Raw genomic sequence first — 15,424 nt, 5'->3', positions numbered from 1 at the left:
TCCCACTTTCTGAGGCCTAGGGATTCCTCCTGGGAGCCTCGTGCTGCCATTTTGCTGTAGCCTGTGTGCTCAATGCGGTGTAGTCTGGCGGCCATTTTGCGGTGGTTTACCATTAAAAATAGCAGCACCCATGACAGTGGAGCCCTGTCAGTGGCAATTTTGGTGATGGGAGCCCCTCCCCACCCCCTGGTGCTGACTCCTGGATCTTTTCATTTCCTGATCGCTGCACTTGGAGTGCAGAATATCCTGGTAGCTGCAGGTGCCTGTCTCTGCTGGGTGGTGAGTCTGGTGGGGTTTATAAGGCGGGGGGGGGGGGGGACTGAAGATACTCTTTTAATCCAAAGTCAGAATGGATAGACCCTCTTAAAGGGGGATCCCTTCATTACTGGGGGCAGGCTCTTATGATGAGCGATTGGAGCAAATGTTTGATGCCATGTGCTTTAGGCATGATGGCATGTTGCAATCATCACTGATGTCCACACAAATTGGGCACTCTTGCTGTGTTTTTGGGACACTGATGATGGGTCAAAGGAACATCTGACTCAGTTGCCCTTCGAGGGACATTGTCTTATTGGCACACTCCTCCTGCCTTAACACAAAAGGTCTGTGGAATTGTTGGGGAAACCTCCATCCTTACTCCATCTTCTATTGCAGTCTTCGCACTTAGGCACTCAGTGCTTGCTTCTCGCTCAGATTCTGGGGTTCACAGACAGATTTTCTCCAGTCCCTCTAGTAACTAGTAAGGTACACAACCAGTAAGGCCAAACACCTGAACAGAACCTCTTCCTCAGTTGTCCCTCAATAGTCGGTTGATAGAACTCTTCCCAAGGGTGTAGCTTTCTAGTCCTGTTTTTAACCCAAATAGGGTCAAGACCTTTGGTTCCCCTCGTCAGGAACTTGCCTATAAGACTGTTACCCCTTTTGAACTTGTACCCCTCCTTAATGAAGAGTTTTCAGTGTTTGAGTAGTGTTAGTACCTTAATGATATTTACTCTTCAGTCCTCTCACTCTTCTGAGTGAACCCTGGACTCACAAGATTGACAGGAATCAACTCATTTGCTGGTGTGTTTCTGCCCATTTAACAAAAACCCAGAAGTACCTGCTCTAAGTAGTGGACCTCATGTCCATCCTTGTGCTTTTTTCTGCCGGCCCCATTGTGGGAAACCCTCCCTGAAGATGCTGTTTTGTTCAGGACTCTCGCAGTCTGAATCCTAGTGTTGGACGTCTCCTTACACCTGCAAGTTTTCTTTGGAAATAAAGTTCATTCAGTCTGATGTGCTCCTCCCAATGATGCAAGCATATTAGATGTCAGAGACTTTTGAGCCCAATCCACAGTGGTGTTTGCCTGCAAAGTTGTAGCTGACTGTCTTATGGACTCGGCAACACAGAACACACACAGAGGGTGGCTAGGTCCCGCCCCCCACTCCCTCCTTACTGGCTGTGATTGACAGCAGAAGGAGCCAATAGCTCCTACTGCTGTGTCTGAGCCAATGAGAAGAGAACCTCTGCATTTGTGCACATCACTGGATTGAGATCAGGCTTAGGTAAGTGTTTTGGGCGGTTGCTTGCAGAAGGTATTTTTTTACCTTAACGCAGAGAATGAATTTGGTAAAAAGACCTTCTGTCTATAAAACGAGTGTAAGTAATTAAGTTACTGTAAGTAAGCTCCTTTGACCTTCAATAGATTAAAAAAAAAAAGTACAAAATCCTATTTTAATTACATTTTTTTGTGTGCTTTTTAATGTATGTTGGTCCTGCATGCAATATTTGTGTGCGATTTTCAAGGAGTAGGGGGCTTTTTTGATTTTGTATGTGCTAAGTTCTATGTAAAGTTTAGGTGATATATGTAGTGCTTTTACTCTGCTACAGTGTTTTTTTTTTTTAAATGCATGGCACAAGAACCCATTGATGATAACCCCACTGTAGAAAACAAAGGTATAAATCTTACCCTGCTGCTTGGGTGCAGTTCAAAGTGTCTAATAGCAATATGGAAGCTGCCTTTATCTACTTGATTCTCATTTTGATCCTGACTTCACAACCTAGTGAGTGGTTGTCCTGGAGCAAGCATGCAACCACTGAAATCTGAAATGTGTGAACAGTTGTCAAACATACTTGCTCCGGGTCAGAGACTCCCTAGGCAGGTTCAGTAGTAACAGGATGACAGTCCTTGAAACTGCACCTTTACAAACCAAGCAAGTGCAGCCCTCTATATATCTGTCAAATGCAGATTCTGTTTAGAATGGTGGAAATCTTGCCTAAAGTACAGGAGTATAAGCTAGGCAGGAGAACTTACTATAGGTGTGCAAGTTTTTTTTTATTTATTAATGGTTCTCTGCTGCTGTTCTGAGCTAAAAGAGCGAGGCTTAAAATGTGGGTTGATAATGATTATTAAAATCCCACTTTATGCTAAAGTGACAGCCAGGTGGATACAGTAAATGTGCAAGTAAAAGTTTCCTAGTTTCTCAATTTTTGTATTTCTTCTTCACATACATGCCATGTGCCATCTGACTTATTTTTTTTTTATTCCTTTAGTATGCTGGAATTAATATCGGACCCGTTCATAAAAAGGATGTTATGAAGGCTTCTGTGATGTTAGAGCATGATCCTCAGTGAGTACCTTGTTGTTTGCATCAGCCGTATGTTTACCAGTACGTTCAGCTTCCGAGATGTGCAAGTTGTTAGCCGTGCAAGTCAGAACATGGAGAAATTCACTGATCATTGTAGCTGGCAAAAACTGGGAAATGTGGAACTATTTGGAAATATGTGTGTGTGACTGCTGTTTGTGGATATATTTTTATTTCTACTGCACTTCATTTAGGGATGCTACTCTGTTAGTTTTAGATGTAAATGCAAATTGAAATCTGGTGAATGCGTTTTCATTTAAAAAAAAAAAAAAAAAGTTTTATAAGTAAATACTTGTATTAATCATACAGTACAGAACTCAAGAACTGATTCTTAGACCATGGGCTAAACGCCGCTATCTTCAGGTGATTGGACACTGGAAAATCTATTGCTATGACCACCTCCCAGTGTTTTCATATAATTCTGCCTACTCTGAGTTGCCAGTTTTTTGCTAGTTTCCTTAGGTGATGGACCTTCTCCAACAGTGTGTGTCTTGTTGAAGATTTTTCTGTTTTTAACCAGATTTCCTTTCCTCCTTTTGTTTGCCATTTCTATCAAGATCTGACTGCTTATTGCTTATGGCTCACTAGCAGTTTCCTGATAGGTTGCCTGCGTGCCTCCTAGGGCATGCAGTGGTGTTATCAGTTGTCAGTACCAGGCCACTGTGATTGGCTCAGGTACCATGTGATCATTGTGTCCAATCACAGTGATCACATGTCCACTAAGCAACTGTCATGAATGGAATCTCCACCAGTCCCCAGTGTCCCTGATCGCCGCCTCCACCAGTCCCCAGTGTCCCTGATCGCCGCCTCCACCAGTCCCCAGTTTCCCTGATCGCCGCCTCCACCAGTCCCCAGTTTCCCTGATCGCCGCCTCCACCAGTCCCCAGTGTCCCTGATCGCCGCCTCCACCAGTCCCATTACCACCATAAGGACTTGTTTACATACTGTTCAGGTCGCTCCTCCCAGAGCATTTGACAGGCAGTGAAAAGGCTTTGTATCGTCTCCTCACTACTTAATTTAAACCCTTGGACCCAGCACTTCATTTGAATGAGCCACGATCGCTGGGTGGTGATTGACAGGTGGTAAAACAGCAGCTCAACTCTTGTTTTACTCTCCCCAACCTTTCATGTAAATGAGCCCTGATGGTGCATCCAGTCACAGTTCTCCGATCATCACCACACCAACCACAGTGTCGCCAAACTGATGTAGCTAGAATCTGTGTTCCTGAATGCCACCACACCAGACCAATGCAGCAAGCAATAGTTTTTCTGACCACCGCCACACCAGTTCCAGTAACACCAGACCAGTGCATGGCAGCAACATTGTTCTTTGTCACCACCACACAAGCCGCAGTGTCACCACATCAGTGTAAGCCAGCAATAGTGTCTCTGATTGCTAACACACTAGTCACTGGTGTCACCAGATCAGTGTAGCCTGCAACCGTATTCCTGATCTTTGCCACACCAGTGTAGTGTTATCTCTGCCTGCTACCTTTACTAACCCTGCCCTGATTATTGACCACATTTATACCGGTGTCTGCCTGCACAGGTGTTCTGTGCATCCGCTTGCTGGAAGTCTTATTCATGTCAATTGCTGCATGGATACAGCCACTGCTCCCAGTGTGACGTGGGTGCCAGTGTGTGTGTCCCCGCATGCAGACAGTGTGCCTTTGGGGACACACACCCACACAGTGGGAGCAGCTGCTGTGTCCCAGTTAACATGAATGCCTGCACAAAGTTGCTCAGAATACCTGTGCATTCTATGTGGGCGCAAACAGTCCTTCCCACGGGCGTGCACTTAAGTATGCTCATGTGAAAGAGGCCTTACATGTGCAGCCGAATGCAGACTATTTTTTTTTTAACAGTGATATGCAATGAAATTTACCTCACTGCTATTTTCTTTCAGTGCATATCTATGGGAAAGGTCTGACTTTATAAAAGAAAAACATTATTATTAAAAATACAAGTCATTTCCTTTTTCACGTGTGTGTATATATATAAATAAAAAAAAAAAAAACAGAAAAAGGATATCGGACTGTACAGGCCAGAAAAAAGAGCATACATCCAATTAGTAAAAATGTTATGTTTATTAAATATCAAACATTAAAAATCAGACAAAGGTGTCAATGCATCCATTTGTACTTAAAAAAAAAAAAAAAAAAGGTATAAATGGATGCGTTGGCACCGTTGTCTGATTTTGAATGTTTGACATTTATTAAACATAACATTTTTACTAATTGGATGTATGCTCCTTTTTCTGGCCTGTACAGTCCGATATCCTTTTTCCCATTCTTTTTACTTGTATACATTATGGATTATGGCCATATATGTTACACTAACTTCCAAATGTGCGTATGTATGTGTGTATATGTGTGTGTGTGTATGTGTGTATATTAGGAATCGACTGATTATCGGCAAGGCTGATATATCGAGGGCCGATATGCACTTTCCCCGATATATTGGAATCGGCCCTGGAGGTTACCGATATTGCAGATATTGTCGTGACGTCATTGCGTATGTTGCGCTGTGCACTGGAAAAGCTTCTGCCTTCTTAGGCTGCCTCCCTCAGCCTCGTCTGGAGTCAGGGAGTCTCGGGAGAGTGAGTGTACAGTGCTGTGTACACAGAGCACAGTGTGTTTAATACAGCTGCCTGGTGCCAGCCAGCCACCCACACACCCACAGGCCTGTACCAGCCAGCCAGCCACAGGCCCTGCCTGTACCAGCTAGCCAGGCACAGGCCCTGGGCCTGTACCAGCCAGACACCCACCCACCACAGCATGCCAGCCACCCACCACAGGTTGCCAGCCACCCACCTAAAATATTAATAAACAAACATGAACATGTTCAGTAACAGATTTGTGTCGGAAATTGTGTGTGTTTTGCAAAACTTTAAATGTTCAAAATATCGGACCATATCGACCGATGCAATTATGCAATGGCCAAAATATCGGCAACGACGGTCGATCCCTAGTGTGTGTGTATGTATGTGTGTATGTGTATATATATATATATATATGTGTGTGTATATGTATGTATGTATGTATATATATATATATATATATATATATATATATATATATATATATATAGTGTGTGTCTCAAAGAACATTCTGTAGTTGGCTGGCAGTTTACACTTGACACATGTTAATATCTCCTTTTTTCTTTAGGTATGCTGTCATTCTAGCTTTCGATGTGCGCATTGAGAGAGAAGCTCAGGAAATGGCGGATAGTTTAGGTGTGCGGATATTTAGTGCTGAAATCATCTACCACTTGTTTGACGCCTTTACAAAATACAGGCAGGATTACAAGAAACAGAAGCAGGAAGAGTTCAAGTGAGTGATATGTCTGCTGTTAAAGCATACTTTAGAAAGATTCAACTGTTAAGGACTAACATTCATTGTACTATTACCACCACTGCATTCTGTGTTCTATGAGCGTGTATATATGTGGCACATTTAGTGCACTGTAGGCATAATTACATACATCTTCTGCACACAAATGAAAGTTTCAGTACACTGTGTCAGTCCTGCTTGCACTATTTTCTTCCTGTAACATGCTCTGACATTTCCCGCTTATGTACAGGAGGTGCAGTCTTGCAGCCAAGGTACACAAGTACTAAGCATTCAATTGCAGTAGAACACAGGCATATGTAAATAAGGTAGACTAGCGGCCTCAAAGCAGCTAATCTGTCTCTAAATTAAATTTTCTGTGCTGCAGCAGCAAAGTTACTTATTATTCTGATTACTGTGGACAAAACAAATGCGTTTCTACAGTTTTTTTAAATTGGCCTCATGGGACTTCATAAATGTTTATAGGAATAAACATAGAGGTTGCTTAGCTTGGCAAATAAGCGCTCTAACTATACAAGGAATCTATACTGATTTATTTGTTTCTTCTTCTAAATATGTTTGCTAAATATATACTATGTTTGTGTATATGTACAGTATCTCACAAAAGTGAGTACACCCCTCCACATTTTTGTAAATATTTTATTAAATCTTTTCATGTGACAACACTGAAGAAATGACACTTTGCTACAATGTAAAGTAGCGAGTATACAGCTTGTATAACCGTGCCAATTTGCTGTCCCCTCAAAATAACTCAACACACAGCCATTAATGTCTAAACTGCTGGCAACAAAAGTTAGTACACCCCTAAGTGACAATGTCCAAATTGGGCCCAGGGTGTCAATATTTTGTGTATGAGGGATGTGAGTGCAGCGCTGCTTTAAAATTATAAATCTATAAATATATATAAAACATATAGAATTGTGCAATAACTTATTACATCTGTGGTGATCTTCAAAGGAATAATATGAAGTGTACAATCATAAAAATCTAATATTTATACACAATGTGTTCCAAATAAATAAATATATAAATAATTGTCCATAAATAAATCTTTCCAGAATGCTGTGACTTTTTCCGATATTCATAAAGTGCTTGAGTGTTCAAAATGTGCAATAAGCGGGGTTTCCCCCTTAAGATGTCTGCTTACCATCAACTGGATGTAATCAGGCATGGAATAAAGGCTTTACACTCTGTTTTTCAATTGGTGAGTGAGGAATATTAGCTGGAACCTCAAGATTCATCGCCCCCGTATCCTCAAAAAGAGAAGCTTTTCATGGTGAAGTTTGTTTTAAACAACACATTTATTGGGTACATGGCGGGGATTTATACTCACAAACAACAAAATAAAACAAGCAGAGAGCGGCTCGGTGGTGTGCTGCTCCCGCAGCATACGATCCTCCGGCCGGGGATCACGTGGTACTCGCTCTACCTATCGCTAGACGCGTTTCGCTGTGACACACAGCTTCATCTGTGTCACAGCGAAACGCGTCTAGCGATAGGTAGAGCGAGTACCACGTGATCCCCGGCCGGAGGATCGTATGCTGCGGGAGCAGCACACCACCGAGCCGCGCTCTGCTTGTTTTATTTTGTTGTTTGTGAGTATAAATCCCCGCCATGTACCCAATAAATGTGTTGTTTAAAACAAACTTCACCATGAAAAGCTTCTCTTTTTGAGGATACGGGGGCGATGAATCTTGAGGTTCCAGCTAATATTCCTCACTCACCAATTGAAAAACAGAGTGTAAAGCCTTTATTCCATGCCTGATTACATCCAGTTGATGGTAAGCAGACATCTTAAGGGGGAAACCCCGCTTATTGCACATTTTGAACACTCAAGCACTTTATGAATATCGGAAAAAGTCACAGCATTCTGGAAAGATTTATTTATGGACAATTATTTATATATTTATTTATTTGGAACACATTGTGTATAAATATTAGATTTTTATGATTGTACACTTCATATTATTCCTTTGAAGATCACCACAGATGTAATAAGTTATTGCACAATTCTATATGTTTTATATATATTTATAGATTTATAATTTTAAAGCAGCGCTGCACTCACATCCCTCATTTTTAAAAGAGCACCAGCACTTTTCACTGCAGCTAGCAGCTTGATGCACAGTACTTTATTTTAATATCCGTAAGCGCAGGGCCCCTTAGTTATACAAATATTTTGTGTAGCCACCATTATTTTCCAGGACTACCTTAACACTCTTGGGCATGGAGTTCACCAGAGCTTCACAGGTTGCCACTGGAGTCCTCTTCCACTCCTCCACGACGAATTCATGGAGCTGGCGGGTGTTAGACCATGTGCTCCTCCCGTTTGAGGATGCACCACAGATGCTCAATAGGCTTTATATCTGGAGACATGCTTGGCCAGTCCATCACCTTTACTCCCAGCTTCTTTAACAAGGCAGTGGTCGTCTTGGAGGTGTGTTTGGGGTCGTTGTCATGTTGAAATACTGCCTTGTGGCCCAGTCTCCGAAGGGAGGGGGGGGGGGATAATGCTCTGCTTCAGTATGTCACAGTACATGTTGGCAATTATGGTTCACTCAATGAACTGTAGCTCCCCAGTACCGGCAGCCCTTATGCAGCCCCAGACCATGACACTCCCACCACCATGCTTGATTGTAGGCAAGACACATTTGTCTTTGTACTCCTCACCTGGTTGCCGCCACACACGCTTGACATCATCTGATCCAAATAAGTTTATCGTGGTCTCATCAGAACACAGGACATGGTTCCAGTAATCCATGTCCTTAGTCTGCTTCTCTTTAGCAAACTGTTTGCAGGCTTTCTTGTGCATCATCTTTAGAAGAGGCTTCCTTCTGGGACGACAGCCATGCAGACCAGTTTGATACAGTGTGCGGCGTATGGTCTGAGCACTGACAGGCTGACCCCCCTCCCCTTCAACCTCTGCAGCAGTCGTACCTCTATTTCCCAAATACAACCTCTGGATATGATGCTGAGCATGTGCACTCATTTTCCTTGGTCCACCATGGCGAGGCCTGTTCTGAGTGGAATCTGTCCTGTTTAACCGCTGTTTGGTCCTGGCCACCATGCTGTAGCTCGGTTTCAGGGTCTTGGCGATCTTATATCCTAGGCCATCTTAATGTAGAGCAACAATTGTTTTTTTTTTTTTTCAGATCCTCAGTTCTTTGCCATAAGGGGCCATGTTGAACTTCCAGTGACCAGTATGAAAGAGTGAGAGTGATAACACCAAATTTAACACACCTGCTCCAAATTCACACCTGAGACCTTGTAACACGGGCGAGTCGCATGACACCGGGGAGGGAAAATGACTAATTGGGCCCGATTTAGACATTTTCACTTAGGGGTGTACTCACTTTTGTTGCCAGCGGTTTAGAGATTGGCTGTGTGTTGATTTAAGGGGACAGCAAATTTACACTGTTATACAAGCTGTACACTCACTACTTTACATTGTAGCAAAGTGTCATTTCTTCAGTGTTGTCACATGAAAAGATATAAAATATTTACAAAAATGTGAGGGTTGTTCTTACTTTTGTGAGACACTGTGTGTGTGTGTGTGTGTGTGTGTGTGTGTGTGTGTGTGTATATGTATATGTATATATATATATATATATATATAATATATTCATTCTGCATTTGACTATATAAAACAAAAACTTTTTTTGCTTTAATTTTAGGCACATAGCTGTGTTTCCATGTAAAATTAGAATTCTTCCTCAATTTGTTTTTAATTCCCGAGATCCCATTGTCATGGGAGTGATTATAGAAGCTGGACAAGTCAAACAAGGAACACCAATATGTGTGCCAACTAAAGGTGTAAGTATCAACCGTTTTGTCACTTTTCATTGATTTTTTTTTTTTTTTTGTGTAAATCTACGGATGTATTTATGGCTGCATCACGTACATTTTATTGAATTTCATTTGAGCAAAATATTAGGGGCAGTCTTTAAGTGAGCATGTTTTTTTGAGACAAACCATGCCTTCTGCCTATATTAGTCATTTGGGACATCATAAATCAACAATTGGGAATCTGCTGTAACTGTAAAGGCTGTAGTGCCTTTAGTAGTAGTTAAAAATTGCATATTGAAATATTTAGAACATAAGAACGATAGATTTATTTACTTATTACAAATATTTATATAGCGTTCTCAATTTACGCAGGGCTTTACATCTATATTGTACATTCACACCAGTCCCTACTCTCAAGGAGCTTACAATCAAAGGTCCCGAAGTCGCATTCATACATACACATACTAGGGCCAATTACCATACTAGACTGTCTTTGGGGTATGGGGGTAAGCTGGCGGTAACCCACGCAGCCACAGGCAGAACATGCAAACTTCAAGCAGTTAGTATCGTGGTTGGGATTCAACTGACAACTCTAGTACTGCCAAGCGGAAGTTCTAACCACTAAGCTACTGTGTCAGCCTGTGCTCGTGTTGCATATGACATAGTATATTCCTTTTGCACACCATACTGGAATCAACCATGTGATTAAAAGGGTGCCGAAACAACTCCTGACTGGTCTCGGTGTACAGCATGGATGGAATACATTGCCAGCACACAGACTCTATTCTTATATAATGCCATGGAAAAGCAGTGTTTCTGGACCGCACAGGGACCCTTCTTCAGGCATGGGAAAAACAAGCTTGTTGGTGTTGGCAATGTATTTCATTTATCTGTGGTGCGCATGAGTCACTTTAGTAGTAATTATTCTGTGTTTTGAACATGAGCAATGCATAATATTGTGGCTAACCTGAATTTAAAGCATCAGAACACTGCATGTATTAGCATAGTTAGTATCTTTGTTTTACAAGAGAGTAATTATTCCTTAACCACTTTACAACCGGAGGATTTTGCTGTCTTCCGTCCAGGCCACTTTTTGCGATTCGGCGCTGTGCGACTTCAACTGACAATTGCGCGGTCGTGCGACGCCGTACCCAAACGAAATTTACGTCCTTTTTTTCCCACAAACAGAGCTTTCTTTTGGTGGTATTTGATCACCTGTGCGATTTTTACTTTTTGCGCTATAAACAAAAAAAGAGCGTTTATTTTGAAAAAATAACAATATTTTTAACATTTTTTTATATGAAATTCCCCCCAAAAAAGATGTAAAAACCAATTTTTTTAAAAATTTTTGGCCAATTTGTTTTATGCTACATATGTTTGGTAAAAAAAATCGCAATAAGCGTATTTTGATTGGTTTGCGCAAAAGTTATTGCGTTTACTAACAAAGGGAAAGATTTCTGTCATTTTTGGTGTTTTTTTTTTAACGCGTAATGGCGGCGATCTGCGATTTTTTTTGCGGGACTGCGACATTGCGGCGGACAGACCGGACCCCTGACTGACATTTTTGACACTTTTGGGGGTACCAGTGACATTACTGCAGTAATCAGTGCTATAAATATGCACTGTTACTGTAAAAATGACACTGGCAGGGAAGGGGTTAATTTTATTGGAGAGGGAGGGGTTAATGTATGCCTGGTGCTTACTGACGTGTAGGGGGGGAGGTGACTGAGTGATTCATGGACAGATCGGATGTCCAGCTATGCTGAACAGTCCGATCTGTCACTCCCTGTCACTATGGAGATCCGCCCGCTGTGTTTACACACAGCGGGCGGATCTCCAGACTCGATCCCCGACGATCGGGTAAGAGCAGCGGCGATCGCCGCTGCTCCTCCCCTGGCCCGACTCCCGCTGTGAATGAAAACAGCGGGAGCGAGCCTCCGGCGGCGCGCAAGCGCCGCCCAGAAGGGGGAGTGTCCAGTCACGTTAATACTACGTGACTGGACGATAACGAACCACTCTGCCGCAGTAGTATTACTGTGAGCGGTTGCAGAGTGGTTAAAGGGATTGTAAAGGCAGAAGGTTTTTTTTTTTTTTTTTTTTTTTTTTTTTTTTTTAATCTTGCATTTTATGCATTAAGATAAAAAAAACCTTCTGTGTACAGCAGCCCCCCTAATACTTACCTGAGCCCATCTTTATCCAGTGATTTTGCAGGAGTGTCTCAGCTGCCCCAGATGCCCCTTCTCATTGGCTGAGACAACAGCGCGGCGCAATTGGCTCCCGGTGCTGTCAATCAGTCAGCCAATCAGGAGAGGGGGGGCGGGACCAGGTCGCGGCTCCATGTCTGAATGGACACAGGGAGCTGTGACTTTGCTCGGGTGCCCCCATAGCAAGCTGCTTGCTGTGGGGTGGGGGGGGGGGGGGCGGAGCTCAACAGGAGGGAGGGGCCAGGAGCACCGAAGAGAGACCCGAGAAGAGGAGTATCTTGCTCACTCTGTGCAAACCAACTGCACACAGCAGGTAAATACAATATGTTTGTTGTTTAAGAAAAAAAAAGAGAGACTTTACAATCGCTTTAAGTCATTGAAGAGGAATATGCAAAGATTCCCTGTCTGCATGAACCCTTTACTCAATTTATGGACTATTGCACACCTGTTAGTTAATTTGTACAATATCCCCATTCAATAGCACTCTGAGGCTCTAATTTATTAAAGCCTAGAAAAAAGTCTGTTTCACCTTCTAGTGAACCAAACAAAGGTGTTTTATTGTTGAATAGCCTTTACATGTAGAAATAGGAGACTGTACACCATAAGCACATCCTTCGTGTGATAGAAGTCTAATGTACTCTGAAAAATGTATGTGACGCATCTTGTACTTTCAGTTTGTAGACATTGGCATCATAACTAGTATTGAAATCAACCACAAATCTGTAGATGTGGCAAAAAAGGGCCAAGAAGTGTGTATCAAAATAGAGCCGATCCCTGGAGAGTCTCCGAAAATGTTTGGCCGACACTTTGAGGCAACAGACCATCTTGTAAGCAAGGTGAGTAATTTGCCACTTAAGGAATAAAAAAAGTTTCTGTAGTTGTCTTATTTAGGCTTTACCTGTATTGAGAGACGTACAGTGGCTGTTTATTGAGTGACTGTCCCCAGCTTCTGTACTACGTATAACTGACCTGGAACAACAATGGCTCAACCAAAGTTAGAGTGAAGCCATATCTCCTGACTGATTTCGTAAATCGCCACAATTATTGTGCGGAAGTGGGAACGGGTATCTGGTTTTGACAGGTATCTGCTCCCCCTCCCAAAAAAAGTGCCAAATGTGGCAGTGGAGGGTGTGAACAAGCGGAGCTTCCATTTTTTGGGTGGAGCTCCACTTTAGGTTATGAATTCCTGTTAAACTATAAAGGCAATGTCTTTTTCAAATTCTTGTTTTGCTTTTGTTTTAGATCAACCGGCAATCAATTGATGCTTTGAAAAACTGGTTTAGAGATGAAATGCAGAAATCAGACTGGCAACTCATAGTGGAATTGAAAAAAGTGTTTGAAATCATATAATGCTTTTAAATGCTGGAACTTGCTTCAGCTGATGTTATCATTTTGTAAAGAAACGAAGATGGAAGAGGGGAGAAACCAAGGATTGAACCTGTGGTTTGGAAGAAAAAAAAAGTAGTTTTAAATTGTTTTCCATGGGAAACCAAGAATTTACACTGGTTTGACAGTGCTCAGTTTTACACCCCCCCCCCCCCCCCCAACCACACACAGTTCCAATGTGCCTGCCCACTATCTTTCCACAACACTCAGATAACTGGCTTCTGTTTTAAACAATTGGCTCAGTTTTTTTACTTGCAAGATTCGCACTGCAGCATTTGACTTTGCTGCGTTCAATTCTGGTTCACTTTAATGTAAAAACAATGAATTTAATGCATTATTTATGCAGTTTGTTTGCCCCGGCACTGTACGTGTTCATTGTTCCCTTGTGCCTACAGATTTTTTTTTTTTTAATATTCGTAATGAAATTTCTCTTTCTGCTTTATGTAAAGCTATGATGTAAATTGTGGTTTGGGCAGCATTTTGGTTGAGACCACAAAGATCCAATGTAATCATCACACAGAGCCAGAAATAAAGTAAATGGACAATGTTATTTGTCTTGATATAATTGGATGTAATTTTAATCATTATGTGCAGCATTCATTGGGGCTTACTTTTGGTCATGTAACAATAAATCTATTTTATGTGCATTTAACTTCAATGAGTAAAAACAGCCCATTCATTTTCTCCAAGCAATACTACAGTATGTGCGCTGAATATGGCATAAGACAGGTTATAACATAGTTGTGTTTAACTGCTAAGATAATACTGCACCCCAGTACCCTGTAAAGTGGCCACATTGTTGCGTATATGTATATATATATATATATATATATATATATATATATATATATATATATATATATATAACACCAATACATTTTCATACTGTCATTTCTTAAAGCGGAGTTCCGGGCACAAAAACTATATTTTTTTTTTTTTTTTTTGTGCCCCTCCGCTAGGTATGCCTCACCTGAAAAGGAATTGGATAGTTATTTTTTTTTTTTTTTTATACTTACCTTGCAATTGAAGATCGAAGATACTCACCTCAGAGTACTTCCTCCCTCGGAGCCGAGGCTCACCCCGTCACTTCCTGCCTCGCTATGATTCCTGGGAGCTGAACGTCACAACTCCCAGGAATCAATGCGCCGCACCGGCCCCGCTCGTCATTTCCGGGCGACGCCGCATTCCCCTGCTAAACAGCTTCTGGGCATGCCCAGAAGCTGTGGAGGAATGCCGCGCCGGAAGTGACGAGAGGGGCCGGTGCGGCGCATTCTGGGACAAGAAGAGGCGGAAGAAGACACAGAAGAGGACCGCGCCGGCTTCAGCTGCCCACAAGAGAGATGGAAACGCTGTGGAAGAAATTTTCTAAGTAAGTATTTCTTCTTGCAGGTAAGTGCGAACCGGGACAGATCAGAGGCTAGCCATTGTGGAATGTGCTAGCCCTGACTGTCCCGGGGGTATGTTTATTAAAAAATGACATCTGTGCCCGGAACTCCGCTTTAAAGAAGTTGTAAACCTCAGAAATTAAAAAAAAAAAAAAAAAAAACGAACACCTGAAAGACAAAGACATAATGAGCTAGTATGCATCGCATACTAGCTCATTATGAAATACTTACCTTAGAACGAAGCCCTGCAGTGCCGACCGCTCAACTGTCTCATGGGTGACCTGTTCGGTCGCCCTTCTTCCGAGTTTGCAGCATCCGGCCATCTGTGCGTGAGCCGATGGTCACGGCACGCACGAGGCTCTGAAGGAACGGCATGTGCGGCCGTTCCTTCAGAGCACATGCACCAGTGATGTCACTGGCTGCATGCAAAGTAAATATCTCCTAAATGGTATAAGTTGCAGAGGAGGGTTTACTTCCTCTTTAAGGTTTCAGGTCTGTATCGGGGGTCTTCATTCAGTGGCTTTGGAACATTATGTCTCTAATGCTGCAGGTATTCAACTAAACAGGTATTGAGACAGTTGAAGATGAACTGATTTGTAAATATAAAAGCAAATATTTCTTTCTAGTCCATTGAGGGACATGGGAAGTCTTTTACCTTCCAATTATACTACCATCTATAGGATTGGACAT

The 15,424-nt window shown here is 42.3% G+C and overlaps 1 protein-coding gene across 2 annotated transcripts in view; it reads left to right on the top strand.

Annotated features, from left to right (window-relative positions):
* Positions 1-14,001, top strand: part of EIF5B (eukaryotic translation initiation factor 5B) — a 94,839-nt gene extending 80,838 nt beyond the window's left edge. For both annotated transcript variants that reach the window (XM_082244629.1, XM_082244628.1), the window contains 5 exons: positions 2,533-2,609; positions 5,791-5,955; positions 9,648-9,786; positions 12,638-12,799; positions 13,206-14,001. In XM_082244629.1, the coding sequence (XP_082100755.1) occupies positions 2,533-2,609; positions 5,791-5,955; positions 9,648-9,786; positions 12,638-12,799; positions 13,206-13,313 (651 nt within the window). In that variant the 3' untranslated portion in view covers positions 13,314-14,001. The remainder of the gene's footprint in view (positions 1-2,532; positions 2,610-5,790; positions 5,956-9,647; positions 9,787-12,637; positions 12,800-13,205) is intronic.
* Positions 14,002-15,424: the final 1,423 nt, after the last annotated feature.

The sequence above is a fragment of the Pelophylax lessonae genome (genome assembly GCF_965119305.1).
Source record: "Pelophylax lessonae genome assembly, chromosome: 2".
NCBI classification, from domain to species: Eukaryota; Metazoa; Chordata; class Amphibia; order Anura; family Ranidae; genus Pelophylax; species Pelophylax lessonae.
This window is presented reverse-complemented; position numbering and strand designations above follow the sequence as displayed.